General features: G+C 45.1%; 1 protein-coding gene across 2 annotated transcripts in view; it reads left to right on the forward strand.

The window, feature by feature from the left end:
• HIPK1 (homeodomain interacting protein kinase 1) overlaps window positions 1-25,373 on the forward strand; it is a 35,039-nt gene extending 9,666 nt beyond the window's left edge. Inside the window, exons 3-16 of one of the 2 annotated variants that reach the window (XM_034770632.1) lie at window positions 2,658-2,781; window positions 5,245-5,364; window positions 6,413-6,499; window positions 7,397-7,581; window positions 8,033-8,195; window positions 8,927-9,149; window positions 11,417-11,538; window positions 13,414-13,548; window positions 16,427-16,566; window positions 16,908-17,090; window positions 17,617-17,829; window positions 18,179-18,417; window positions 18,837-18,973; window positions 20,705-25,373. In XM_034770632.1, coding sequence (XP_034626523.1) covers window positions 2,658-2,781; window positions 5,245-5,364; window positions 6,413-6,499; window positions 7,397-7,581; window positions 8,033-8,195; window positions 8,927-9,149; window positions 11,417-11,538; window positions 13,414-13,548; window positions 16,427-16,566; window positions 16,908-17,090; window positions 17,617-17,829; window positions 18,179-18,417; window positions 18,837-18,973; window positions 20,705-21,190 — 2,557 coding nt within the window. In that variant the 3' untranslated portion in view covers window positions 21,191-25,373. Of the gene's footprint in view, window positions 1-2,657; window positions 2,782-5,244; window positions 5,365-6,412; window positions 6,500-7,396; window positions 7,582-8,032; window positions 8,196-8,926; window positions 9,150-11,416; window positions 11,539-13,413; window positions 13,549-16,423; window positions 16,567-16,907; window positions 17,091-17,616; window positions 17,830-18,178; window positions 18,418-18,836; window positions 18,974-20,704 lie in introns of both variants that reach the window. The other variant, XM_034770631.1, reaches the window with a different exon arrangement.
• The last annotated feature ends 1,500 nt before the right edge of the window (window positions 25,374-26,873 follow it).

The following is a 26,873-nucleotide window of genomic DNA, read 5'->3' on the forward strand; positions in this document are numbered from 1 at the left end:
ACTTCTTCAGATGCATCTGAAGAAGTGAGGTTTTTACCCACGAAAGCTTATGCCCAAATAAATTTGTTAGTCTTTAAGGTGCCACCAGACTCCTTGTCGCTTTCAGTGGTCACTAATTATAGTACTGCTAACCCCAGTCTAAAAGCAGATGTGAAGGAGGCTGATGGCTGTTGCATACCAGCTGTGTCTTGAACCAATATGAAAACTGAGGCCTTGTGAGAAGTTAATCTATTTAGAGTGTAAAGTGCTCAGGGCTAGGGAGCGTCTTTGACACTGCAAAACGTATCCGAAGAAGTGGGCTGTAGTCCACGAAAGCTTATGCTCTAATAAATTTCTTAGTCTCTAAGGTGCCACAAGTACTCCTGTTCTTTTTGCGGATACAGACTAACACGGCTGCTACTCTGAAACCTGTCCCTGGATGCGCGCACAGGACAAAGGAATAATCCCACCTCCACTATCCATAGCCATTTACAGGCCGTTTCATTTGAGTCAGGCCATATGTGTTCATGCAGGTTTGAACGAGATTGCGCTGTGGTCTGCTCTACCACAGGCCACTTCCATTGTATCCTGTGAGCCGTTAGATCTGTTAAACTCCCATGGACTTGGCTGGGAGTGCCATACGGGTACAAGCAGCAGACTTCGTCCTGCCTGCTAATTGGTAACACCTGCTGAGCAAGCCGGCCTTGACATGTTGGAATAATGGCACCTGGAGTTGGGAATCCTTTCGGGCTGCTAAACAAACCGACTTGTCTCAGTACAGTTCTTTAATATTCACATGCTGATTTTCTGGCTAAACATTTTCTTTCCATTTTGGACACGTTTGCATAACATTACATCCGTTTGCAGGTAACCAATTGCTCCCAGACCCAGCTGAGCATGAACACGCACACACTGACGTACAGGGCAAGGGACAAAAACGAAGCAGCATGTCACACTGACTGGGAGCAATTCCTGGCAGATATCCCTGGCTCACTGTATTACTCGGAGAGCCAGAATAAAAGCCTGATTGCCACAGTTCTCTTTCTCGGAGGCTGGGCTAGTTAAAAGGGTTCACCTGCGTCAGAGAACTGCTTGTATTAAAGCAGCAGCCATGTGCTGAATCAGTGTGACTACCCCTGCCACTAGAGTGCAGCAGGGAGGTTGGGGGGAAACAGTTAACTGAGCTCACCTGTCAGTGGCACTTCCCTCATTCCCTGATGACCTGCATGTCAGCCGACTGGACAGCTGAGAGAAGTGCTTTTACTTTGGTAGATGTACAGCACCCGTGTTAGTTACCTGGGAATCGTTCCTCACTATGCACAGCCAGGTGAAAAGTCAGATGGAAAATGGGATTAAGATGGGCTTTTCAGTGTCCTGCTGCAGAATGCAATGTGATGGAGATACCCGTACATCACTCAAGGCCAGAGTCCAAAACTGTAAAGCAAGATAATCAGTTTCAGAGCTGCTTTAACTGGAATGACTATGCAATACATTTTTCTTGATGTGTTTGCTACACGAGACATTACATACAAGTGTTAGGAACTACTGCCCAAGACCTGCCCAGAAAGCAGCGTAGACCAGTGTTTGGGACGTTCCTCTCCTCCCCCACATTGGGGTTACGATGGAATTGGTTATTCCTAGGAAAATGGAGGTTCTAGTGTTTCCTGTACTTTCCGGAGTGAATTCCTGTACCTGCTCCCATGATCCCTTGGCCTTACACCATATGTAAATACAACCTGTGAGCAGGCAGAACTGCAGGTGTTTGTTTCACAGCTGTGTGTGAGGCAAAGGGATAGCTGTGCTAAAATATCATCTCCTGCAACATTTCTGTCCAGATGGGTTATGCAGAAAAAATCCTCCCCGGGGTTTGAGATTTAAAAGCAGCACATTGTTTTGTTCGTAATCTCCCTGAGAGGGGCTGGGCAGGGGGGTTTATGCTTGGTGAGGTTCTGTTGCCCCAAGCCCCATAAAATAATGTGGCAAAACACTGACCATCACAGTGTCTGGCTGTGTTCTCTTCGTCCATCTTAACCCTGAGATGTCCCAAATAAACCCTATATAAACACTAAGCAGTGTAAACAAAGTGGCACTCTTCTCTCTGCAGAGTGTCCTGGCTTGGGTCTGCAGACCACTCTTTTCCAGGTGAAAGCAGCCAAAGCCCGTGTAAACCTTCTGAACCTATCTAGACTCCTCTGCTGCTGATTAGCTGAACTGAGGGAGCATCACCCGATAGGACTTAACCCCCACAATGCCATGCTGCTGTCTGACATGCCTGTGGGGACATGCTAGGGCTGGGTTGTGTGATGGCTGGGGGTCACCTTATCATGTGACTAAATCTGCTAGCAACATACTTGCCATTTACAGGGGGGCTGTAGCATAGGGTAATTCTCTTGGTATGAGATGTCTCTGAACTGTTGAGTCCTCTCCTCTTGGGCTAGAAGACTGCACTGTTGATTTACTGTGGCTGTAAAGCAAAAATAATCAGCGCTGCTAAGTGAGGATGAGACAACACTATTAGGCTAGCAAGAAATGTTGCACCTTTACAGGGAGCCACTTTTAACGTTACAAGGAAGCATCTCTGGGAAGCTCTGCTCTGCTGTACAAGGTGCTTGAATAATATGTAAATAGGCACCATTTGCTTTCTGTGCCAGGCTGAACATTTTAATCTTGTTTTGCAGAGCTCCTGAAATCATCCTGGGTTTACCGTTCTGTGAAGCTATTGACATGTGGTCCCTGGGCTGTGTGATAGCTGAGCTGTTCTTGGGTTGGCCTCTGTACCCAGGAGCTTCAGAATATGATCAGGTAAGAGCATATAGTGCATACAGGGCAGTGCTTGTTCAATCTGAAGGAGCTTCTTTTTTAATAAACCCTGTGAAACTGAAGTACTCTAATTCGGATTCTGCTCTGATACGGTCTGCTCAACATGTGGTCTTCAGCTGCTTCCCTGCTTTGATCCAATTTTCTTTCTATCTGTGATAACTGAGACTGCTTCCCATTTGTGCCCTGCCTCCCCCTTTGCCTTTCAATAGAGAATGCAAAGGTCCTGCGTGTGTCTGACTTCTGTTTAATATACAACCTGCAGTTCTTTTGTGGCACAACTGAAGTGCTGTCTCAGTCGTGGTTGTGCACAGCGCTCGACAGTTCAAGAGGGACAAGTTAGTTACAAGAGCAGTGGTCCCAGGATGGCCTGCCATGCAGTTCCTGTCATGTTAATTCCTACAGAAGCTCTGATCTCTAACGCAGAGCGTGTCCCAAATACAAGTCTCTGCAGCCTGTGAAGTACAGTGTGCGCGTATGTGGAGGTATCTCTTGAACGGCTGGGTCTTGCAGTGTACAAGGAGCAGTATTACCTGGCTGTTAGCCTGCCCATAAAAGGGCAACAAACCTAAATAGAACAATGCTTTTCCAAGTACAGCTTCTCCATCACGTGGTTTGTTTTGTTTTGTGGTATTACCATTTAACAGTGTCTGGTATATTTCACTCTACATAAAAAGACCCTCTCAAATTAGCTTTTAGTGTCTCTTCACTGCCGTAAATTTCCAGAGGAAATGCAGTGGTACATTAGTGAGCAGACAGAGGTAGAAATAACTAAAGTATGGCATGGTGGTTTCCTTCTACGGTAAGGTTCATGTATTTCTGCAAACCTTATCTCAGTGCGTAGGTGGGTGGGGACGAAGGTCGGGTTCTCATTGCTTGGTATAGAGTTCTGTAATCCTCCAGAAACTCGGGGTAGCCCGTACTCTGACTTCATGTGGTTTAGTTTGATGTCTGTAGGGAAGATGTTTGTTTCTACCTGAGCTGCAGCAGTAAATGCAGGCCCAGTCAGGGTTTGCAGGAGGCATCTCTGGAAATGAGCACCAGGCTTGGCCTTGTTAAGCAACCTTGGCCTTGCAGGAGGCAAGCTGCTCTTCAATAATGAGGACATGGTAACTAATTTGGACTCCAGCTTTAATTGCTCAGCATCTAGTGGATGATGGTTGTTGGAAATTATTTCTTAATTGTACTACTGAAAATTTTGTTGCTTAAGTATGAAAAATATAAACACTGGTCAGTTTGAACCCAGATTGCTAGAAATGAAAAGCTAGGCCACAAATTCATCTTGGCTCACAAGCCATACGAATGTAGTAGCCTATCTAGTGCCCTGTGAATGTTCAGCTGCTCGGGAAGCGCCTAATACCGGAATAGCCAGTGCATTGGCAGAACTACGTGCAGTAATTTGAGCTACAGATTACGGTATCAGTAACTACGGTGCCTAACAGCCAGTGTTTCCAGTCCTGCACTTTCATAAGTGGGTTACACGTTCACTGATTATTTTTTTTACTTTTAAGAAACTGATCTTTTTTCTTGTCCTAACAAATTGTATCATTTCTCACACTGAAACTTGAAGAGCAGATAGTATTAGCAATTTAGACCACAAAACTTGGGGGAAGATTTGAGAAAATAGGTTGTTGATGTATAAAATTATTCCTCTGCTTTATAATGGAGCGTCTTTTTCTTTTTAAGGACAGCTTGGTACATTGTAATGTAGCATATTGTTATGTTACTGATACTGTAGCCAGTGTTCTTTAAACATGTTTTATGCACTTTTCTGGGGGGAGGGTTATTTACTTGGTGGTGTTTTTTTAACTCCAAATGTTGATGCCCTAAAGGATACAGGGGATCTATGTCTACGTGCTTTATGAATCTAAGCTTGCACCCTTGAAGTCAGTGGGTGCTTTGCCACTGGACCCTTTGCGATCAACACATCCAAGGGTGGATATGCCCAGACCCAACTGCATCACTCAGATACCTATATCTTTTCTGATAATTATATATTTAAATAATACATATATTTGGTAACATTTTTAAAACCCTTCACTCCTCTTCAACAATGTTTAGTGATTATGTTGGGGAGTGCTGCATTTATGCTCTACTTTCCCTTTTTATAAATAGCTTATTCTCAATCTGCTAAAATACTTTTGGGCCAAGAAAATTTCTGTAAAAAGGCAGGGAGGCACATTACAGTTTACCAATACCTAAAATCTCTGCAGAAAATTAGGTAGAACCAGTTAAATGTGCTTGTAAATTCTTGAGAATTGCATCTTCTGTTTTGTATCATGAAATTTCAGTTATTCAGACAATCTATATTTTAAAAAAATGGAACTTTTAGAATTGTAATTTCCTATTCATTATTAACAAAGTTGGTAGAACCTCAATATTTTGCTCTACTAGATTTAGTTATCAGTCTGGTTTGTTGGCGTCTTTGTTAATTTTTTTTCTTTACAGATTCGTTATATTTCACAAACCCAAGGCCTTCCAGCAGAGTATCTTCTGAGTGCAGGAACGAAAACAAGCAGGTTTTTTAACAGAGATCCAAACTTGGGATACCCACTATGGAGGCTAAAGGTTTGTGTCTCTCTTTAACTTCAAAATCTGTTCTGTCCATCATGGACCTGATCCAAATCTCATTGTTACGTGATTTTAATATGTTGTGAAGTACCCTTTAGGTTGTAAATATCATTCAGATGTAGCTGATTTATACATTTCCTTTTAGAAGCTGGACAAACCCCTAGTACATTTCTACCAATAGCAATTGAGTGATATTGACAGCAAAACGTGTGTGATAATAGCCATTTATTATGGACTGCTCGGTCTGCATGTCAGAGATGACCTACTTCAGCTGCTGAGCAGTCTTAGGAGTGAAATGAAGTGTATTTCATGGTAGTTTGTTAGTTGGGCTGTTGAAGTCTTTTAGCAGAAACAAACTCCTGGTGAGCTCTTGGGAGAAACAGGCTTTCTTTGTGAAAGATTCAGAACAGACGCGCACCTTGTGAGAGTTTGGAAAATCTACTCAAGTTCTAGAGTCCTCCCAGGAGTTCCCCCAACAGAAGTGAAGGAGAATACCTGATATTATTGATGTTTCTAAATAAACAAGCAAAACAAAAAATGGCAAAAACCCACCCCCTGGTTCTGGGGAATAAACTCCCAGGCCTCCTTTAGATCATAGAAGCAAAGGAGGTGAGAGGGCCATCTTATCCCCCTTAGGGTTCACTTTTACATGTCTCAGTTTGGCTTTTGCCCATATCCTAAATACTCATGCTTCCACTGCTGTCAAATACCCTCTCAGAATCTGGCATTCACTTTGGTAGAACTCTTCTAGGATGAGCAGCGTTGGAGTCTATCCTTGACCGATAGTCTGCTCAGGTTTGGCCACATTCTCCTCCAAGCCAGTATTTCAGTTTTGCAGTGAGTTGCTCCTACTGGGTCACGGAGCAGGGAGCAGGTGACTGTTTACTCCTGCCCTACTTGCAAATGGTTTATTGCGTTTGCCCTCTAAAATAGGCAGAATAATTATATGGCCCAACCTTTTGGTCATTGGCTTTTCTTTGTTGTTGTTTCAATCAAATATTAACACTAGGCTCCAGCTGATCCAAACAAACGTTTTATTTTATAGACTCCAGAAGAACATGAGTTGGAGACAGGAATAAAATCAAAAGAAGCTCGGAAATATATATTCAACTGTTTGGATGACATGGCGCAGGTGAGTAGAGGAGGCTGTTGGAAAATGAATAATGGCTAGAGGCGGTGCTAGGCCATTGGGGGCCCTAAGCAGGGATATTCTCTCTTCCCCCCACCCCCCAACACATACTAATAAAGCAAATGGGGGGCCACCTTCAGCTGCTGGGGGCCCTACACGATTGTTTAGTCTGCTTATGCCCAGCACCGGCTCTGATAATGATGCCATTTGAAACACACCTGTACAATGTAAAGGGGATGATGAGGAAGAAACCGCTGTGGCTCAGAAGTCCTGAATCTGCTTGTTCCTCCCCCCTCGCCCCCCATCCATTGTGAATGCTGGTGCCACTCTGCCAGTGGTAGCAATGGTGAGAGTGCAGTGCAGACAAAACAGCACTAATGCTTTTACTTGCTCGAGCAGGCCTAGAAGGCACGGTGGTTAAAATGCTGATGCCTTGTCTACACAAGTGGAACCGCGCTGTTAGCAATGGTAGCAAAGCCTTCAGGAAAAGGCTAGGGGAGACACACAGAGGTGTAAAAGATCAGCATTTTCTGCCAAAAAAGTCCTTGAGTGCACATTCAAAGCTGCCTGAATCTTAATATGGAAACTGTTAGAGGCTAGCTTTAGCCTTTCCTTTGTGTAGGATAACATATCTGGAAGGCATTGGAGAATCAAGCGCAATTGATTTCACCTCAGCGCACCAACTAAATATTGAAAAAGAATTCTGTGCATAAGTTAGATTCAGATTTCTCTGCACTAGTGAATGTAGGCTGGGGAAGGAGAAACCCTAAAGTGATAGCCAATGCTGGTTCTTAAATGCTATCGGCACTTTTATAGGCTATGAAATTACCGATTTGTATAGCAGTAATGGATTTTACATTGACACTAACTGTTCTCGTTTTTTTTTTTTCTTTCCCAAAGGTGAATATGTCTACGGACTTGGAAGGGACAGACATGTTGGCAGAGAAGGCTGACCGAAGGGAGTACATTGATTTGTTAAAGAAAATGTTGACGATTGATGCAGATAAGAGAATTACTCCGCTGAAGACTTTAAACCATTCATTTGTTACAATGACCCATCTACTGGATTTCCCACACAGCAACCAGTGAGTTGGGGGCACTTTGGTTTTTGCATTGTTCTAGATGGATTTCTCAGCAGGACATAGAACAGCATATCTCTAGTGTCCTGGCATGTCAGTCTAATCTGCCAATTAAAAATACCAGGGGGTGGCTTCTCTTGTGTTTCCAGTTTAGTTACTTAGATTGAATTTGTGTTCTCCCAATTCACGAGACACAGCAGGAAGCTTATCCAGGTGACTTTTTTTGGCTCACATAAATATTTTTCTCCACTAGTTAGGGGCTGTATTATTTAGTTTTGCCAGATCTCTGACATTCTTTGTTGCTGTAAAGCTAAAGGCATATACATGCACATGTAAAACAGTATTCTAAGAGCTATGTAATTCCCTTCCTTCCCTTTAATCCACTGCTTACAGTGGAGGCTATGCTGTATGTACTGGTATTGTATGTCTAATATTTCCCTCACTCATTCTATTTCAGTGTGAAGTCCTGTTTTCAGAATATGGAGATCTGCAAGCGAAGAGTTAATATGTATGATACAATTAATCAAATAAAGAGCCCATTCACAACACATGTAGCTCCTAATACAAGCACAAACCTAACAATGAGCTTCAACAACCAGCTCAATACAGTGCACAATCAGGTATGTGAGGCTTTAGCTTTGGGAAATGTTTTTGATGCTGTGGGCCAAATCCTGCTCTGCAAAGTAACTCCACTGAAGTCAGATATTTTGCATTTACACGTAATGTAGCTGAGCAGAACTTGCCCCTAAATTAATAGAACTGTGTTGCTGCCATATGAGAACCAGTTCTGAGTTCTAGTGTTCAAGTGTTGTTGCTATATACGAATTTAGACACGTTCTACGCAAATGGTATTTTCAGTGATGTGTTAAAATTCCTTAGATAACATCTCGATTCAGAATTTTTTCCTCCACTCATAAGGCTATAGAAATTAGAGATGGGGCAGACCTATTAAGACATGCACCCCAGCTGGGGGCAGTGCAGGCTAGTTCAACAACAGCTGACTCATCGCTTCCCCACCTAGTGGAGTTGGGTTTTTTGAAGATACTTTTCAGAACGTGTAGGCTGCCTTTGCAGTTTCACTTTCCATATAGTTGGCAAGGCCAAACTGATGCAAAGTTTCTCTGCTCTGTTACTCTGATTGCATGGGCCTGCCAGTCCAGAGGCATGAAAGGCAAAAAATAGAAAGTGGGTTCAAATACAGCTTTTTTCAGGTCTGTTTTCTCCCTTACCTTTATTTTAATTCTTTAGCTGATGTCATTTCATGCCAGGATTCTGCTCCCTGCAGTAGTTTGTTCCTGGGATATGGGGTACGTAATACAAATATGCCCATTTATAATGTTTTGTTTTCTAGGCCAGTGTCTTGGCTTCCAACTCTACTGCTGCTGCTACTCTTTCCCTGGCAAACTCGGATGTCTCGCTGCTAAACTATCAGTCTGCTCTGTACCCATCATCTGCAGCACCAGTTGCAGGCGTAGCGCAACAGAGTGTTTCCTTACAGCCTGGAACCACCCAGATCTGCACACAGACCGATCCATTCCAGCAAACGTTCATTGTTTGTCCCCCTGCTTTTCAAAGTAAGTGGAAAAACCTGTTGCATTCTACTGGAGTTTCAGCCAAATGAAAATAAAATCTTGTGATTTGGGCCAAGTAGAGAAACTCCAGGAGATCACTCTGTGATCTCACATGTGAATCTGAAACCATTGAAATCAGCCCAGGTGTGTATGTATGTCCGGTTCTTCTCTCCCAGGACACGCTTGGACAGGTGAGGAGAACATACCTGCCTACTAGGCAATCTTCAGTCACTTTATTGCTCAGCCATTTCCTCCTCTCCCTCCTCCCCCCCCGAACGTAACACAACAGCATTCCTCAGGGCTATAGGAGGAGTTTGACCCATCTGAGACTTAAGAAAACCTCTGAAATGTTTCTCATTCCCTGAATGACACCTCCACGCTCATGATGTTCTGTTTGACCTTTGAGTGGCCATGGTTGCACATGCGCACAATCTACTTCCCACTGAGAACCAGCATGAGAAAGTTGTGATGAAAAGGGGATTGTTCTAGAGATTTAATTATCTGAAACTCAGGCCTAGAATAGAAATCCCTCCTGAGTCTTGTCCGTGAATCTATTATTGGGGGCCCGAGAACTAGGTTCACTTTCATAGTGGAGCAGAAATTTATTTCTAGGCTTTGGTTTCTTGGCACCAAGAGTATTTGGAGAGAGACTCTAGGGTTAGAAAATGCTTGGAATATGCACAGGTGCTATCGCAGTTAAAATTTTCATCCCGACAGCGATTCCCTTAAATTTCTAGAATGAATGTGCACTCTTGGAATCTCAGTTCACAAGTGTTAATACAATTGTGCAGCTTGGTGGGAAGAAGTAAAAGAATGCCAATTGCAAAGAGATAAAGCTACACAGAGTAAGAAATGCAGCTGCTGATCGTGAAAGCTTCTCCATTTGTATCTGGCTTATGCTAATATGATAGGTTATGAATGAAGCAAAATATCTTGATAGAGCGAGTGCAGGACACAGTGGCTGCAGTATGCAGGTTGTATTTGTTTTTAGGTTGCATGGTAACGTTAGAAGTGTTTGACTATGTTCCCTTCCAGATGTGATTGAGGGGAGTGCATTTGGCTGGCTTGTATGCACCTAAGCTTTTAGAGAACTCTCCAGTGTCATCTTGAGAATTTTAGGGACTTGCAGAGACTGTAATTGTTCATTAGCCAGGGCTTTATTGGTGGGTTGTGTCTGATACCTCTAGCTACACACCTGCCATCTCTGAAAGGTCCATCTAGTGCCAAATGCTTTCGATGGCTAGGAAGTCCGTAGACAGTGAAGGCAAGCCGAGGCCTTTCAAAGGAGAATGTAGGTGCCAAACTGATCTGAAACATTCAATTTAAGTACTACTTGTAAAGTAAAGCCTTGTCTAGACTGTCAAAAATGACACTTGTAATGGTGGAGGAGCACCAGTGGAGCTGAATTATAGATCCCACTTTTGCCAGAGTAGATGTACCTTTCAAAGAGCAGACAGGGAACATAACTCAGTGTGGACAAGGTATTACTATAAAAAGGAAATGGAAGGGAAGGGCATCATGACCCAGTGGCACCAGATCATTTCCCCATGTCCCCCAGTAAAGAATTTGTCTTCTCCTGGAGGGTGCAGCACCTGGCAGACACTAGTAGATGTATGGTTTGGGTTAGTTGTGACTTTAATTGTTTAGAAAGTGTTTCCGGTAGTGTTTCCTATATGTTGGGAGTGATTTATAATCTTTTAATGGATTTCTGGAGGTGGTGTGTAAGTACAGTACATAAAGACTTCAGAATTCCAGAAACTATTCTTTTTTTGTTTCCATTTAAGTATGGCATATTTAAACTGGGTGGTGGTTGGATTCAAGTTCCGCCTGGCCAGCAGAGTCTGAAAACGTTCCCATCCCATGGCTGTTCAGTGACCTAAATTAAATAGGTAGCAATAGTCTCAGACCAGTTCTCACTGAATAGGTGTCCGTGTTGCAAAAGCCAAGACAGAAAGTGCAGCACTGTTACCAGCACTAATTCCCAGCAAAGCCTTACAGAAGGTGCAAGTGGCCATGTGTGGGTATGAATACCCTGAGTTTGTCATTCGCAGTGGGGAGCAGGTTGCTGCTGGACAAAGGGAGCCCCTCTGTCTGGTGTGGGGTGCCCCATTTCTGTGCCCCTGCAGGAAGGGGCCCCTCTTTCCCCGATGGCTGAGGCTGTGACCGTGTCTTCTGTTCATCCTGCTTTGGCTGGCAGGAATTAGAGTCTGAAAAAACATTTGGATAATAAAGAAATCAGTTTAACCATGGCTTCTTCCTTTTCCGAACAGCCGGACTTCAGGCCACTGCAAAGCATTCTGGGTTCCCGGTACGGATGGAGAATGCCGTTCCGATTGTACCACAAGCACCAGCAGCACAGCCGCTGCAGATCCAGTCGGGAGTTCTCACACAGGTAAGAACGGGGGTAACTGGAATTCCACCTAGTGCAAAGCACAGGCCAGCTTTATTCTCTCCCGTTGCAATGGCAGCCATGTTTTTTTGGGGGGGTGGGGGGGGGGGGGGCAGGGGGGGGGTTTCTTTGTTATTAACAGAAATCTCAGAATGGATCAGGAGTTGGGGACCTGGATCCCAGTGATATATAGGTTCATATCAAGCTCGAGTCTGCCTGGTTCTGCTGGGATATTGTAAGTCTGAATCTTATTTGTTACTTTGACACTTCACAATTCTCCTGTGCCAAGTGCCAGCCAGGAGGGACTGTTAGTGGAGTCCATAAGTCCTTTAGAATCTGATATTTGCATAGAATATTGACGTGCCCTACCAATCTGCAGGCAGAGGATAATTACAAAACCAGGAGAGTAGTTTGTATTTCTTTATGATCACTGGCTGTGGGGTTTGGCCTTCCATAATGGGGTAAATATTTAGTCTCCTGAGACTTCCGTCTTCCTCTGGATGGGACTACTGTTCAAAACATTCGGTTCTTGTCTGGACAGAGTGCCTGCCTTATGTAGGAAGGTACATCTGCTTAAAAGCCAGACAGCAAATTCCATAGGAAATTAATTGGTTTCTATGCATTATTTACCATGTGAAAAATGAGATCCCAGAAAACAAAAGTAAAGATTTGAATTATTGATGTTGTATGTTCCCATCTTTAATTCAACTCAATTACTTTTGCATCCTTTTTTTTGCATAATTGCATCCTTGACATGCGTGGATGTGTTTCACTGATTGTATTTATTTCCAAATGTGTTATCAGAAGTAATGATTATCTTTGAAATTTGAAATATATAGTCTGTTGTTTTACAAAAACTTTAAACTCTTATTTGTCTTCTGCCATAAAACCAAAACTATTTCCAACAAAGCAGTGTTTTATTTAAATATACAATGGGTACACAGTAATAAGCACATTTATTGTAGGACATTTTTGTACACTGACGAATCCATCATCTTTATGGATACTACTATAATTTTACTAGTTTGCATAGTTTCACAGTTTCTGCTGACAGTTACATAGGGAAATAATATGCATACTCTTAATTGTAACGGCCAAGAAATCTGGGGGAAGTATATCACAGTGACTGGTCTAGTCATACAGGAGCAGTTTTAGGTGATAAATTGTAATTTATTCAATTCAAATAATTGAGGTAGCATTTGATGATGCATGCATTTGGTTTAGTATAATTGCACAGGTCACAGTATTCAATGAACAGAATAATCTTAAAGGAAGCCATCATGAAGAAGACCATTCCTGCTGCTCTTCATGATAAAGTACCAAACTGCAGTTAAAAAAAACAACAACAACAACAAACAATGATTTTATGGATTAGGTTTGTTTCTCGGCAATCTCGCCATGATTAATGTTAATTTCTAGTAATCTAAAGACCCTGGTGACTAAGATTATTAAAGTTCCTTAGTTTATTCTTTCCCGAGAGTACTGTACACGAAATAGCCTGTGTATGATTATATATGATGTGTTACATCAGTGGTGAAGCATATATCACTATGGCCCAATACAGTATATACAAGAGATGGCCTGGAATACACACATCTAGGATCCACCCAGAATAAGGTAGTATAAAGTTTGAACCAGTTTTGTGAAGCTGGTTCCTGTGTCCCTCACACTCCCCTCAGGAATGTTTGCCAGTTGGTCATATTAGCCCACCTGGAGGGCCAGAGGGAGTAGTGGTTTGAATACATACGTTTGATTGCTGAGAGATATTGAAGAGTGTTGTTAGTACCAATAGGTTGAGAGCCTTTCTGGCCCTATTGCTGAACCCAGTTAACCTGCCTCAGGACGTGTGTTTCACTCACTGCCTAATCTACGTTTCAGGGAAGCTGTACACCACTAATGGTAGCAACTCTTCATCCTCAAGTAGCCACCATCACGCCGCAGTATGCGGTGCCCTTTACTCTGAACTGCGCAGCCGGCCGGCCAGCGCTAGTAGAACAGACGGCTGCAGTACTGGTAATTGCCTCCCTTGATTGTGTTCACTAACGGAGTTTTTGTTTTAACTTAGACTTGCAGAGGGCATGGAAGCATGTGCCATCTTGTGGCTGTGTTCTTGCTACATCTTAATGTCTTGTTGTTTTCCTCCCCAACATTGCTGACGCACTGTCTGACTCTGATGTTTAGTGTGGCTCTAAAGAATCCAGATCCATTGACTGTTGCTCTTTACTAGTCTAGTATTATAAAGCTCTTCTCCTAAGCTCAGAAGAGCTGTAATCCTATTTGTCTTTTGCTTACTGTCCTGTCTTTACCTTTTAATTGTTGTAAACAAAGGAAACGGCCTTTAGGTTGACTCTGCTACAGGTACCTGGATGGCCAGAATTTGAACCAGTTGGCAAGTTAGCTGCATTTTTTGTTTTAAAGCTTCTTTGCATGTAGAACCGTTTCAAGTGCTTAAGCTCAGGTTAAAACCTCTAATAATAGCAAGTGCTTTTTAATTTATTTCTTTAGCAGTCAAGAAACCTTAACCTTCATTGAATATTGACAATAATTCTCTGACCTTTCATTATCTATAACCAATCACTGGCAGCTTGCATCATCCAAAGAAAGATGTTGCTCCCCACAGATGCTTTTTGTTCTTATTACATTTTGTGGTTGAAATTAAAGGTGAGCTCTAGCTTTTTAGATGGCAACAGTTTCTCGGGCTAGTTCTGATTAAGCTAAATGTCCAACTGACGGGCTGTGGGAGGAGGTGCACCTGGTTTTAAAATCTGTGCTTTCAAAATTGTTGCCCTCTGAATTTGTCTGGTATCTGCATCAGAATTGACCATGCAGATGTCACAAGCCAGTCATTTTAAAACTCCAGAATCAGATCAGTGAAGCATATGGAAACATTACAATGCACTTGAAGTCCTTCTGTCCTCACATGTCTTTCAAAGCACACTCCATTTCTTACATAAACCATTTTGTCTTTTTGTGGCTTTAAAAGCAATAACTTATTAGCATTTTTTCGCCCAAGCTGGAAACTCGTTTTGGGGTGGAATTTGCTCAAGCCGGAGCTCTGGCCTCACTGTGACTAGTGACTTAAGCTTGGCCATTCGAGTGTCTGCCACTAGCCACAACATTAAATGCTCCCCGTTTTTGAGGTTGGAAAGGCAGGCAAGTGGGTTCTGGTGGATCACAAGTGGTTTGTACAGAAAGGACCCAAAGGATCTTATCTCTCTTCCACCTCTTCTCCAATTCTGCTTGCTGAAGGGTTGCCATTGAAAATGGCAGGAGTGGATGTAGCAGAGCATGGGCACCATTAAGTGATTGGTGACTCTTTCAAAGTGCATTTGGGTTTCTGAGCTAACAGGCCAATTAGATCTGCTCTTCTATCTGTGTGCAGTGGACTTGGGCGCTTCGCTCCCCTGTACCTCAGGAGGAGACCAGAGCCATCTGTCTTCAAACTAAGAGCCTGGATTCTAATTCTCTCCAGAGAATTCGATATTTCCATTTGGTTTCCTGGAGCCTTTGGCCCAAATTGCTCACCTTTAGTGCTTCCGACACTTCTCTCTTTGCTTCTTAACTTACGTTTGCATTAGCCATTTGCTAAGCTTTGCCTATTTTTGTCCTTCCTCTGTCAAAACAGTTCGTCGCTTGGAAGGCCTGATTTCTGCCTCCCGTTGGGAAGTTAGATTTCGCTCTGTATTAAACTCTCTGCTTTGTCTTGTGCAGGTGTTGGCTTTTGGAAAGACGCATGGTGTGACTTAACATATTTCTCTCTTTTATTATTCTGCTTATGTTGGCAGAGGTGTTAGCAGTTCTCTGCTTGAAGGCTTCTTGTTTGGAACCAGTATTTGTAATAAGTGGATCTGTTACTTGCAGAAATATTTTGTTTAAAACAGCACGTGTTTGTGGTTTTGCAGTTTAAACTGCAAGAAATAGAACCATGTGTGTTCTGCATGGTAGCGCTATTGTACTGCAGAAGCATATTACCAATTTAGTCTGAAAAGCCAGGATCCCTATGACCTGAAAGTGGGTGGAGCTTGAGCATCTCACATGTGACAAACACAGCAAGGGATGCTTTTGTTTTCTTTTTTAATATACTGACTGGTTGTTTTTTTTCCTTCAACAACTCAATCCAAGTGGTAAAAAGTCCATATTTATAACTAGATTTTTATTTCTGGGTCATGTGAGCAAGATGAACTCATTGGCTTTTTGCAAATGTTGGACTCCACTTATCTAGACTACTGAAACCTGCATTTTGCTCCATTTCCTCAGTCTTTTTGTAAACCATGAAAACATATTGAAAATGTGGCCTAGACCCTTTGGTAACAGTGCTTGAATCAGGGGAGATTGGCATTTCTGCCATTACCCCACTTCCTCTCTCCACGCTGGAGAAGAGATTGGGGAGGAGCAGAGAAGTTTCTGCTGCCTTTGCTTCCCCTCAGTTTGAGCACTATAAACAACGTGTTTGTGAAACAGCTGCTGAATGGGCTAAATGGCTTCCAAATTGAACTACTTCATTGAAGATTCTTTCATTTTATGGTCCTCAGAACCATCTCAGATGCACTTGTTCTCTAGTAATGGCCTCTTAGGTGCACAGCAGAAATGGCCCCTAGTGTTCTGGTGGATGTAGTCTACACTCTTTCTGCAGTACAGTCTAAACACCATCCTCTTCCCCAGGTGATGTTTGTGATAGAAAAGGTGGACAAACTGGCTGAGGAAGTTTGTTTCTCTGATTTTCTTGTTCTCTTCCTGTAGTGAGGCCATGGGAGGAAGTGCAATCACATACCTTTATCTCTGCAAGTTAACAATCTGCACAGCTGATTCTGTTGTTTGGAAGGGTCTTTCTCGCTACTCTTGGAAGCTGAAACTTAGCGAGTCCCTCTTTCTGTTTGTTGTTTTGCAGCAGGCCTGGCCTGGAGGGACCCAACAGATTCTGCTACCTTCCACCTGGCAGCAGCTTCCAGGAGTTGCACTGCACAATTCTGTTCAGCCCACAACTGTGATTCCAGAGACGATTGGAAGCAACCAGCAGTTAGCTGACTGGAGGTAAGGGTCCGTGTTAACGCAGAGGTGCTCCTGAGCCCAGTGACATGATGATGGCATAATTTGTAGCAGGTAAGTGTTTCCGTCATTAACAGCTTCCATGTCACCTCCGCCAGTGCCACCGTTGTCAGGACTAGGACTAATACTATTGAAATGTGCAGCCTCACAGTGCTTGAACCAGTGTGTTAGAGAGCCGCTTCTGGCCTAGAAGATCCAGTGGGAATGTGAGCCAGTGCAAACCCACAGACTTGCCTGACTGCACCGGCTCCCCACATTCCTGCCTGCGCTGTGCGCTCCCGTGGTGCCTGCAGCCCGGTCAGCGTTTGGGTCTCTCTCCCCCGTAGGAACGCACATTCCCATGGAAACCAGTACAGCACCATCATGCAGCAGCCCTCCTTACTGACCAACCACGTGGCTCTAGCGACGGCGCAGCCGCTGAACGTTGGAGTTGCGCACGTTGTCAGGCAGCAGCAGAGCGGCGGCCTCGCAGCAAAGAAGAACAAACAGCCGGCACAGAGCACAGCCAAGTAAGGAGCCCTCCCTGCTGACCCTTCGACACACTGCGGGGAGATGTGCAGATCCTGGGGCGCTAGCATCTTGCTCACACGGGGGGCCCTGTCTGCAACTGTGTTTAGTGAGCTGCCAGCTAAGGGCTGAATGCTGAACTCCTTCCTCAGGCAATCTTCACTGCCGTGGGAGGGCAGGGACTGTCCCCAGGTGTGTGCATTGCCAGCAGATTGGGGCCCTACCCTCATCGGGGCCTCGAGGTATTCTGTAGTACAGTCTGGCCTCTGAACAAGGGAGGACCAGAGGGGACCCTCCTGCACTGAGGGGAATTCCACCCCTTTAATCCTGCGTGCTGGGACTTGGAGTTTTTCCTGGCTCTCTTGACCTGATGGGTGTTGAGTTCTATCAGGATGTCAGCTCTAGGGCTTTTCTTTTCCTGCTGGCCCCAGGCCATGGTGAGCTCTGGCACAGTCTGTCTGTCTCTAGGTGGGCAGCATGGTTTGGCCACTGAACAATCTCCTTGTCTTGCCCTGTTGTTTCCTGCAGGCCCACCGCTGCACTGGAGGCCGTGCCTTCCCAAGTCTACTCGTTGATTGGGAGCAGCCCCCTTCGTGCTGCCTCCTCCTCCAACGCTCTCATTGCCGTGCAGGAGCAGCACCAGCCCATCGTAATCCCAGACACGCCTAGCCCACCCGTCAGCGTCATCACCATCCGCAGCGATACCGACGAAGAGGAGGACAACAAATACAAGCCCACAAGGTAGAGAGTCTGGCTTTAGAGCGACTAGCATTTCGCCCTGAGCTAGGCACAGCCTGCACACTCCCACGTCCATCCTTGACCGCAAGAGGATGCTTATGGGAGGAGAAGAGCGCCAGGCTAGAAAAGAAAAGCGCATGCAGAGGGGTTTGTGAGGCTGGGCTAAGAAATCTGTGTGGCGAAATCTCTGATGTGAGGCACAGAACATCCCATCATGCCTCTGTGCGATTTGACTTTTCCACTAACTCGAATTACCATAAAGTTCTGGATAAGGGGAGAGAGCCATGGCAGGGCCAAGGGTGCTCCCTATGGGCACTCCAGGTACATGAGTATGGTGTGTTTTCTCCCCTAGCTTGGGCATGAAGCAGAGATCCAATGTCATCAGCTATGTTACCGTGAATGACTCCCCAGACTCAGACTCCTCCCTCAATAGCCCCTACACCAGCGATCCACTCTCTGCTGTCAGGAGTGCTGGGGGGGTGCTGGAGCTGCCTGCCAGGGGAGCGGCCGACAGCTCCAGCTCCCGCACCATCATCGTCCCGCCTCTGAAAACACAACTGACCGACTGCATCGTCGCCACGCAGGCCTCAGGTAGGTGTCCACTCTGACAAAGATAGGACCTGCCAGCCCACTCCTTGTGTCTGAATCCGTAGCTCTGACAGGACTGTCTCCTTTGTCAGAATAGCCAGGACTAAGTTGTAGGCAGCTAGTGTTCTTTGCTGGCTCATAGCTGCTGCCCTCAGATTCTAGAAATCTGGGTCTGTTAAGATTCACTGAGTATAAAAGGATTTCCATTGGGTTATTGGCAGCAGTTCCCCCAGCAGCCGATTGCAGCATGTTACTCAGATCTCTGGGAAATGCCGGCATGTTATTGATTCATCCAAGCATGTCACTGAAACTAGAGAAAAGGCCCTGCAAGGGAAGGGCCCCTGCATTGTTGAAGGTACACAAGCTGGTGAGGTCCTGGAATGAGTTGGAGAAGAATGGACTAACCTGCTCGTGTTTTTCAGGCATTCTGAGTAGCGTCAGCAAGACCAAACCAGTGGCATCGGTGAGTGGGCAGTCATCGGGATGCTGTATAACACCAACCGGGTACCGGCCACCTCGCATGGTGACTGGTGGCGTGCAGCCACTCAACCTTAGCCAGGTAAGCAAGGCTGTGGCTCTTGCTTTGTCTTCTGCTGGCTTCTGCATGTCCCTGAGGCTTGTTAATACCAAACAGGACTCTGTCATGCTGGACCCTGTGTTCCGGGGAGAGGAAGAGGGCTGGTTACCAGTGACAGAAGCACTATAGCTGCTTCCTCGTTGTTGGCATTAAGTAGCTGGTTCTGGTTCAGTTCTTGACAGTTCAGAATGGCATAAAACCTGTGCTCTCTCCTGTGGGCAGGGCTGGCTCCAGGCACCAGCAAACCAAGCACGTGCTTGGGGCAGCACATTTTCGGGGCGGCATTCCAGCCAGCCTTTTTTTTTTTTTTTTTTTTTTTTTGTGCACTTGGGGCAGCAAAAGCCTAGAGCCAGCCCTGGCAGCAGCAGTGTGTCCTGCACTGGGGGCGCCCTGGGGCTGCTGCGGTTCGTGTCGGGCAGCAGCGCCCGCACCTTATGGCCGGGCGGGCTCCGAGCATGGGACGCTCAGGCTGGGGGCCGCCCCGCGGGGTGCACGGAGCCGCCTGCAGGTGCCGCAGGGCGGCCGCCCCTCGGCGCCGCAGCCGGGGCTGGGCGAAGCAACCCGAGCCACCCAGAGACTGCGGCAGGGTGGCCAGGAGCAGCAGCAGCAGTGGGCCATAGTGGGGACCGGTGCCTGGGGCGCTGCCGTGTGGGGCCCGCATCCCACTCTCCGGGGCTCCGCTCCCTCTGGGGCTGCCCTGCCCTGGCTCCTCAGCCCTTTGCCGGGCGGTCCCCTGGCTCTGCCCTCCCGGGTCCGGGCCAGTCCTGGAGGCGGGAACCCCGGCTGGAGGGACCCTGGGCTGAGGCGCAGTCCGGGAGCCCTGCTGCTTACCCTGACCCTGCCAGCGCCGGACTGGCTGGAGACGAAGGGGGAGAGGGCGGAGTCAGCACTGGTTGGGGGGAGGCCGGGGCTGGGGCAGCAGGGAGTGTGGGTGGGGTGGGGGTGAGAGCCCAGAGTTGGGGTGGCAGAGGGTGCAGGTGGGGGGGAGAGCCCAGGGCTGGTGCGGGGGGAGTCCAGGGCTGGGATTGGGGGTAGCCAAAAATTTTTTTGCTTGGGGCAGCAAAAAACCTAGAGCTGGCCCTGCCTGTGGGGGTGTCTCCTGGCAGCTGGTGTGTCAGGGAAAGGGGCCAAGCAGGGCACAGATCCTACTCTTGCCATGCTGGGGAAGGAGATACTAGGTGGACTGGCTTAGCCTCTGGAGGGAGGACTTGTCTGCGCCTCCCACCCACCCCCTTGCAGATCTCGCCAGGTACCAGCCCAGAGATGGCTCTGATGAGCTATATGCGCATTCCCTTCTGGGTCCTGAGTCTGGCCTCGCTTTAGCTGGTGCCTCCACTCCGCCTTCGTCAGCTGCACCAACGGTGGCTGCTGTGCAACCAGCCCTGCCTGCCAGATCCAGAACTAGAGCAGCCTCCCTGTGGTGTGCTCAGCGCCTGGCCAGGCGCGGCCAGACGGGAGCCTTGGCCACGGCACCAGAAGGGCTGCGGTTCCACCTCAACCCCCTGTAACAGTCCGACTTATCTCCGTAGTCAGTGAGATCTGCCCTTCCTCAGGCTGCCAGTCTCCTGGTGCTTCCTGCAGAGCATTGAGCCCTGCTCCATGAGTGCTTGAACGTCCCCAGGGCAGGGCCCGCCCATAGCTGGTTTTCCTCCCCCACTGACAGGCATCACATGGCGGATGCCCACTCATTTCACTCGTTTTTCTCCTTTGCAGAACCAGCCAACGCCAGTGTTGGCCTCACAGGAGAGAAGCGGAAATCCGGCTCCACGCAGGCAGCAAGCGTATGTGGCTCCCCTCCCATCAGCTATTTCTCAGGCTCCCTACACGTTTCAGCATGGCAGCCCAGCTCATCCCCATCTGGCAGCAGCTACAGCGAGCACACATCTTCCCAGCCAGCCCCACATGTACACCTATGCTCCGAGCACTGCTACAACGCTGGGCTCCACAAATTCTCTCGCTCATCTCTTCTCCCCTCAGGGCTCTTCCAGGCACACCACGTACGCGGCCCACCCTAGCACTCTTGTCCACCAGGTACCAGTGAGTGTCGGGCCCAGCTTGCTGACTTCTGCAAATGTCCCGCCTGCCCAGTACCAACATCAGTTTGCTACTCAGTCCTATATTGGTGCTTCCCGAGGATCTGCTATTTACGCTGGATACCCGTTGAGCCCAACAAAGATCAACCAGTACTCATACTTGTAGTTCGGGGGCTGCCCTTGATCGGTAGGGTTTGCAGTAATTGTGACTAGCCCACTCTGGGGAGAGCTGGGTTCCGCTACAGGCCTGGAGAATTAAAGGAGGTTTTCAGGTGAACCTTTACCTGGTGTTGACTGTACTCTCGTAGTCTCCTCTAAGTCTGGATTTACCACGTATGACAATGTCTCTGCTTGGGGAATTCAGTCACTAACTGGGCAGCATCTATTGGTATCAGTACAAGGGTCATTGATTAAGATTTTAAACTTTTACTTAATTTTTATAGATGCTTTTAAAAAGGTCACAGTCCAATTTATTTAAAGCTATTGTGATATTATGATAATCGGAGGAGAAAAGGAAAATCAATGTCTTTAAAGACCGATGCTGATTTTTTTTTTAACTCTTATAATTTAAACAGATTAGCAGATTATATTTTAGCAGCTTGCACAAATCCAAATTGCCACTAAAAATATAATGCACATTTATCTCAGTAAGTTGCTAGAGCAGATTTCAAACTTCAGTTTAATATTTTAAAGTTTTTCCATAATTCATTTTCTCACTAGTAGATTACTGTTTCTGCAAAAGCAATTACATCTCTATTTGTCCCTGTCAACATTTTCTGTTTACTTTCCTGCTTTCTTTAAGGGTATGATAGAGGCAGCTATCTTGTACTAGGCAACCTAATATTCAAAAGTCCATTTAAACCATGAAATCTTCATTTTATTGTCTTGTAAAGTCTGAATATCCATAACGTAGCTGGGTTTTTATCATTGCAGAAGCTATTAAATTAAGTTTTTCATTTATATGCAAGATCTCACTGTATAACGTAACAACTGCTTTGCCAAAATGCTGTGTTCTTCAGCTGAGAATTGATAGTGCTGCGTTGCTCTTTTGAGTTTGGTTTCTTTGGAGTATTAGACACTGGCCCTATAATGGAGCTGGAGTCCTCTCTCAGAAGCACAGGGCTTTTTTTTTTTTTTTTTCCTTTTCTTTATCTTTTTCCTTGCATGATTCATTTAGGAGGGAGCTGAACAATCTGAAATACAGTGAAATAATGACATGTACAGCTTTTTATACTCCGGTGAGCCTCTCCTCCTGGGTATGCTAGCAGCCAGCTTTAAAGCGCTCTTATTAAGACTTGCATACAGTAAGTGCATGTAGGAATTGAGGGGGGGAGGAGGGAAGAAAAAAAAAATCCAGATTTTAAAGTTTATTACTGAATTTAAAACTATTTTAGAAGTTTTGTAATGGTGGTGTTTTAATATTTTACATGAAATGAAATATGTACATATTGATTAGAGAAAAAATATAACAAGCAAAACTTCCTGCTAACCCCAAATGTTCTGTCTTTGTAATCAAAATGTGTAGTGATTATACTTGAACTCTGTACCTAGTGTTTGTCTAAATCTTAAACGTTCCTGGGGATGAAATTGATGTATCCTTTGTATTTAAACCAAAACGATACGTCAGAATGTATGTGAATTAATGCAATCATTAGAGCTCATCACTGTAGCACTGAGAGAGAGAGAAAGTAGAGCCTCATGAGAGAAAAGGATACCTTCTGATTTGTTTTGCACAGGTATGTGTGATGAAGAATTGTTTGATGTGTCCCCTTATTGTAGTGCCTTAAATGATGATGTAGTGTGAATAGAGTTTACAGTGAGCTTGCCTTATGAGGGACCAGCAAGCCCCCATTGAATTGAAGCAATTCACTAAGCTTATCATAGCAAGAATAGCAGGATGTTGCATAGATGCATTGTTCTCCGTTTTAATGCTAACCTAAAAGGCTACATTTTTGTTTGGAGTGAAGCGATGTTTCCTTAAGCTTTCCTTGAAATGGCACATACGCTGTTAGATGTCTGTCGGTGCATTTCAAATAGGGTAGTGCTGGGAATGCATTGGAATATTTAGTCTGATATTGCAGAAGTGATTAAGTATGTGCAATCACTTTATTAGATTAGAGTGTGATGTTACCTTCCCCTGTGTTACTAGCAGACGTTTCTTGTAAAATATTGCTAGCGTTGTGACAGAATGTTTATACCAAAGAGAGCCTGCTGTAAAGCACATAACATAACAATACCATTAAAAAAAAGTATATTTCATCTGCTAATGTGGAACTGTTGGGAAGGTTTATTAGCTGTCGCACTAGTTATGAGGAATACTCCATTTGGGTAACCCAAATGAAACTACCCTTTGTTTCCTTGGGCCTGTCGAACTAGGAATTATTTCGTGACCTTCAGTACAGAGGCCCAACGGATAATGAACTGGCTTGAGCAGTGGTATTGCTGCAGCAATAAGAGGTTTTTGCAGCCTTGAACCCCAGTTCCGTCCAAGTTGAAAACAGTCGAGTTCTATGACTGGTGCATGACATGACGGTGTCCAGAGGGGCAGAAGTTCAATTCTGAAGTTCCACCTTACTGGGATAGGAAGGTCTAGGCTGGTCTGAAATTGATCCGTTGTAGGAGGTTTGGTGTCTCTTTCATAGTAAGGACTTTGGAACTGGATGGGAGCAATTAGCAACGTCACTAACCAGAAGTCATCGTCTAGTGTATTTTCTGACACCGCGCTCCTCAAAATGTGGGGATAACTGAGCAATCCCATCACTGGTGGTGTCAATGCTCTGTGTTATCCAAATGTTTCTCACTTAGTGCCAAGCACGTCCTTATTTTGTCCGCGTTGTGGCTTGTGTTCAGTACTTCCCCCTCGAGACAGATACCTCTTGGATACAGAGTTGTGCCTTTCCTTCACAAGGCAAACAAACGCCAACATCTGCATTACATGAAAACTTTTCACCCCATTTCACAAAGAGTAAAGTGTTGCCTGGGAAGTTCTTAAGAAGAGAACAATAACCAAGGCCTCTAACAAAATGAACTAATCAACTGGGGGAAAGCCTTTGTTTAAAAAGAAACTAAAAAAACCAGCACCTCTTACATAGTTTAAAAAAAAAAAAAAAAAAACTGCCAAATTTATCTACTAAGAACATTCTCATCTCCTCCACTGATTCAAACATCCCTCAGCACTGGAAAAAGGAGGATGAGATGGGACCTGCATCAATGAGATGTCACATCCCATTTAAACTGTGATACGCACCATTTAAAAACCCCACAGGGCTAGATTCTGATCTCAGCACTGGATTTACAGTGGTGTAACATAAAAATGTGGCCCACAGTGTGTGTTGCCCCGTCAAGTGTACCCTAAAGATTCAGTTCTGAGGAGGTGCAGCCTTTCTCCCAGTGCATTCCAGCCCATGTGGCCCCAGTGAAGCATTAACGACTGAGCGGCCTCACTGTCCCAGCTGGTTTGCATAGCGTGTAACCAGACATGCGATTGATGAATATAGATTTGTCCTTTCTTTAACTATGAGCAATTAGCTGGAATTTGGGATTCACCTTTTGAATTATAGATTAATTCTTGTGATTCACAAACTGTGTTTAATTAGAGTTGTTCCTATTTGCTGACTTGCATTCACAGCTGTGATACCCTACTGCAGAAGCAACTTCAGAGCTTTTCTGCTTAGCACCTAGTTGACTGATGCAGTAATTTACCTCTGATTCAGCAATTATTATTATTATTATTATTATTATTTTTAAGTACATGGAACTAAATTGCTTCTAAATGACAGGATTGGCACAGCCCTGCTTTCTCTTTAATTTAAACTTCTGAATGGTGCCGCATGTCTACATGGTTGTTTGTTCGTTGCTAAACTTTATTATAATGTGTGATTTCAGATTCAGCTTGAAATATATCTATCTCACTACATGTAGCAGTACATTATATGTAATGTTAGTATTTCTGCTTGAATCCTTGATATTGCAATGGAATTCCTACTTTATTAAATGTATTTGATATGCTAGTTACTGTGTGAAATTTAACTTTCTTTTATGGTTGTGCTTTTCCTTTTTAAAGCCGCTAGATACAGGTAGTTTCTGACATTTACTGATCTATGTTTGTATTGCCGATGTACTTAGGGGGTATGTAAAAATCATTTTAACAAAAGAAATATAGATATTTAAAAATTTAATACTAACTATATGGGAAAAGGGTCCATTGTGAAAACACAGTTTATCTTTGGATTCAGTGTTTGTCTTTGGTTTTACAAAGTAGCTTGTATTTTAAGTATTTTCTACATAATATGGTAAAAATGTAGAACAATTGCAATGCATCAATAAAAGGGTTAATTTTCTGTTCTCTATTCACTTGGCCGTTTCGGAGAGTATCTAGGATAAATGCAGCCCTCTGCCCCTTTTCAGACCGCTGTAGCTTCCAGCTGCACCCTCTAACTGTCTGACCAAGCAAGGGTCATTGCTGAGTTCTGTGTTCTACATGCCCAACAGTGAGCAGCAAAACACCCTCGATAGTAAGCATAGCTGGGCCCTCTCCCAAACTGGTTACAGGATTAGATGTTAAAAACTGAGCTCTTCCGAGCTGATGATACGGGTCCAAACCCCGGGTGTTGTGTAACTGTTGGGAGGTGCTCTGGTATCCTTGGCCAAAATTTTCACAGCTGTGCATGATACTAGGAGCAAGTTGGGTGGCTGGCTGGCTGCATCCCAGTCATTCTACGTATGTAACTATGTGTAAAGGCTTTGGGCTCCCTTGGCATGGAGACACCTTGGGCTTGATTTTCAGAGTTCCTGAGCAGCTGCAGTCAGTGGGAGCTGCAGTCACTCGGCACTGCTGAAGAATCTAGCACTCTAAGTATGAGTGAACAGCCACATGAGAAGGGAGAAGTTGGCATTTCCTTGAGCTGTGACATTCTGGTTGCTGCTGCCATGAAACACACCAGTGATTAACCTGATATCCTGCAACCTCACTGAAGTCAATGGTGCTGCTTTGGCGGCGTAGGAACTGGGCCCACGATAAGCTGAAGTCACTGGGGGAAAGCCTTTTAACGCAGAAGAGTCAGAGGATTCTTTAGTAGGTCTGTGTAACAAAGCCCCTGGCAGGTCGTCTGGGGCCTAAAGCCAGGACCTCTTGATGTAGACAGCTGGGTGCTCCCCAGACAGCTGCCTGCATGGTGCAGCAAAAGAGGAGAGACTGAGGAATAAATCAGCAGAGAGCACATGGCAAGACTCCACTTTGATTATTGGGCTTCCAAGTGAGTATTTTGGGGACATCATTCTGCCCCTGCAAAAGCTTTTAAAGGAACATCTTTTTTCAAATTTACTTAACACTGGCAATTATAAAACTGAATCATACCTCCCTCCTCCTCCCCAAGTCCTCTGGCTGTTCCTAGCACCTGGATTCTGGCTTTGCCCAGAAGAGCAAAGTGCATGCTCTCATGTTAGTCCAAATTTTACCATCTAATTTTCAGCCTGACTCTAGTGATGACAGTTCTGGGCAGGTTGCTTGTTTTATAAGTGCCTCACATGGTCTCTCTCTGATCTGTCTATCCATCACTCACACGGGGTTACATTTTCATAGTGTGTTTGCCCTGAGGAATATTTTCAGTTAGTATCATAGAAATGTCAGGCTGGAAGGGCCCTTGAGTGGTCATCATGTCATCCAGCTCCTGCACTGTGGCAGGACCAAGTGAACCCAGTGTTTGTCCAACCTGTTCTTAAACACCCCGAATGACAGTGATTCTACAAGCTCCCTTGGGAATTTATTCCTGTGCTTAACCACTCGTGCGGTTAGAAGTGTTTCCTAATATCTAACCTAAATCTTCCTTGCTCGGATTAAGCCCATTCTT

The sequence above is a fragment of the Trachemys scripta genome, chromosome 4 (assembly GCF_013100865.1).
Source record: "Trachemys scripta elegans isolate TJP31775 chromosome 4, CAS_Tse_1.0, whole genome shotgun sequence".
NCBI classification, from domain to species: Eukaryota; Metazoa; Chordata; order Testudines; family Emydidae; genus Trachemys; species Trachemys scripta.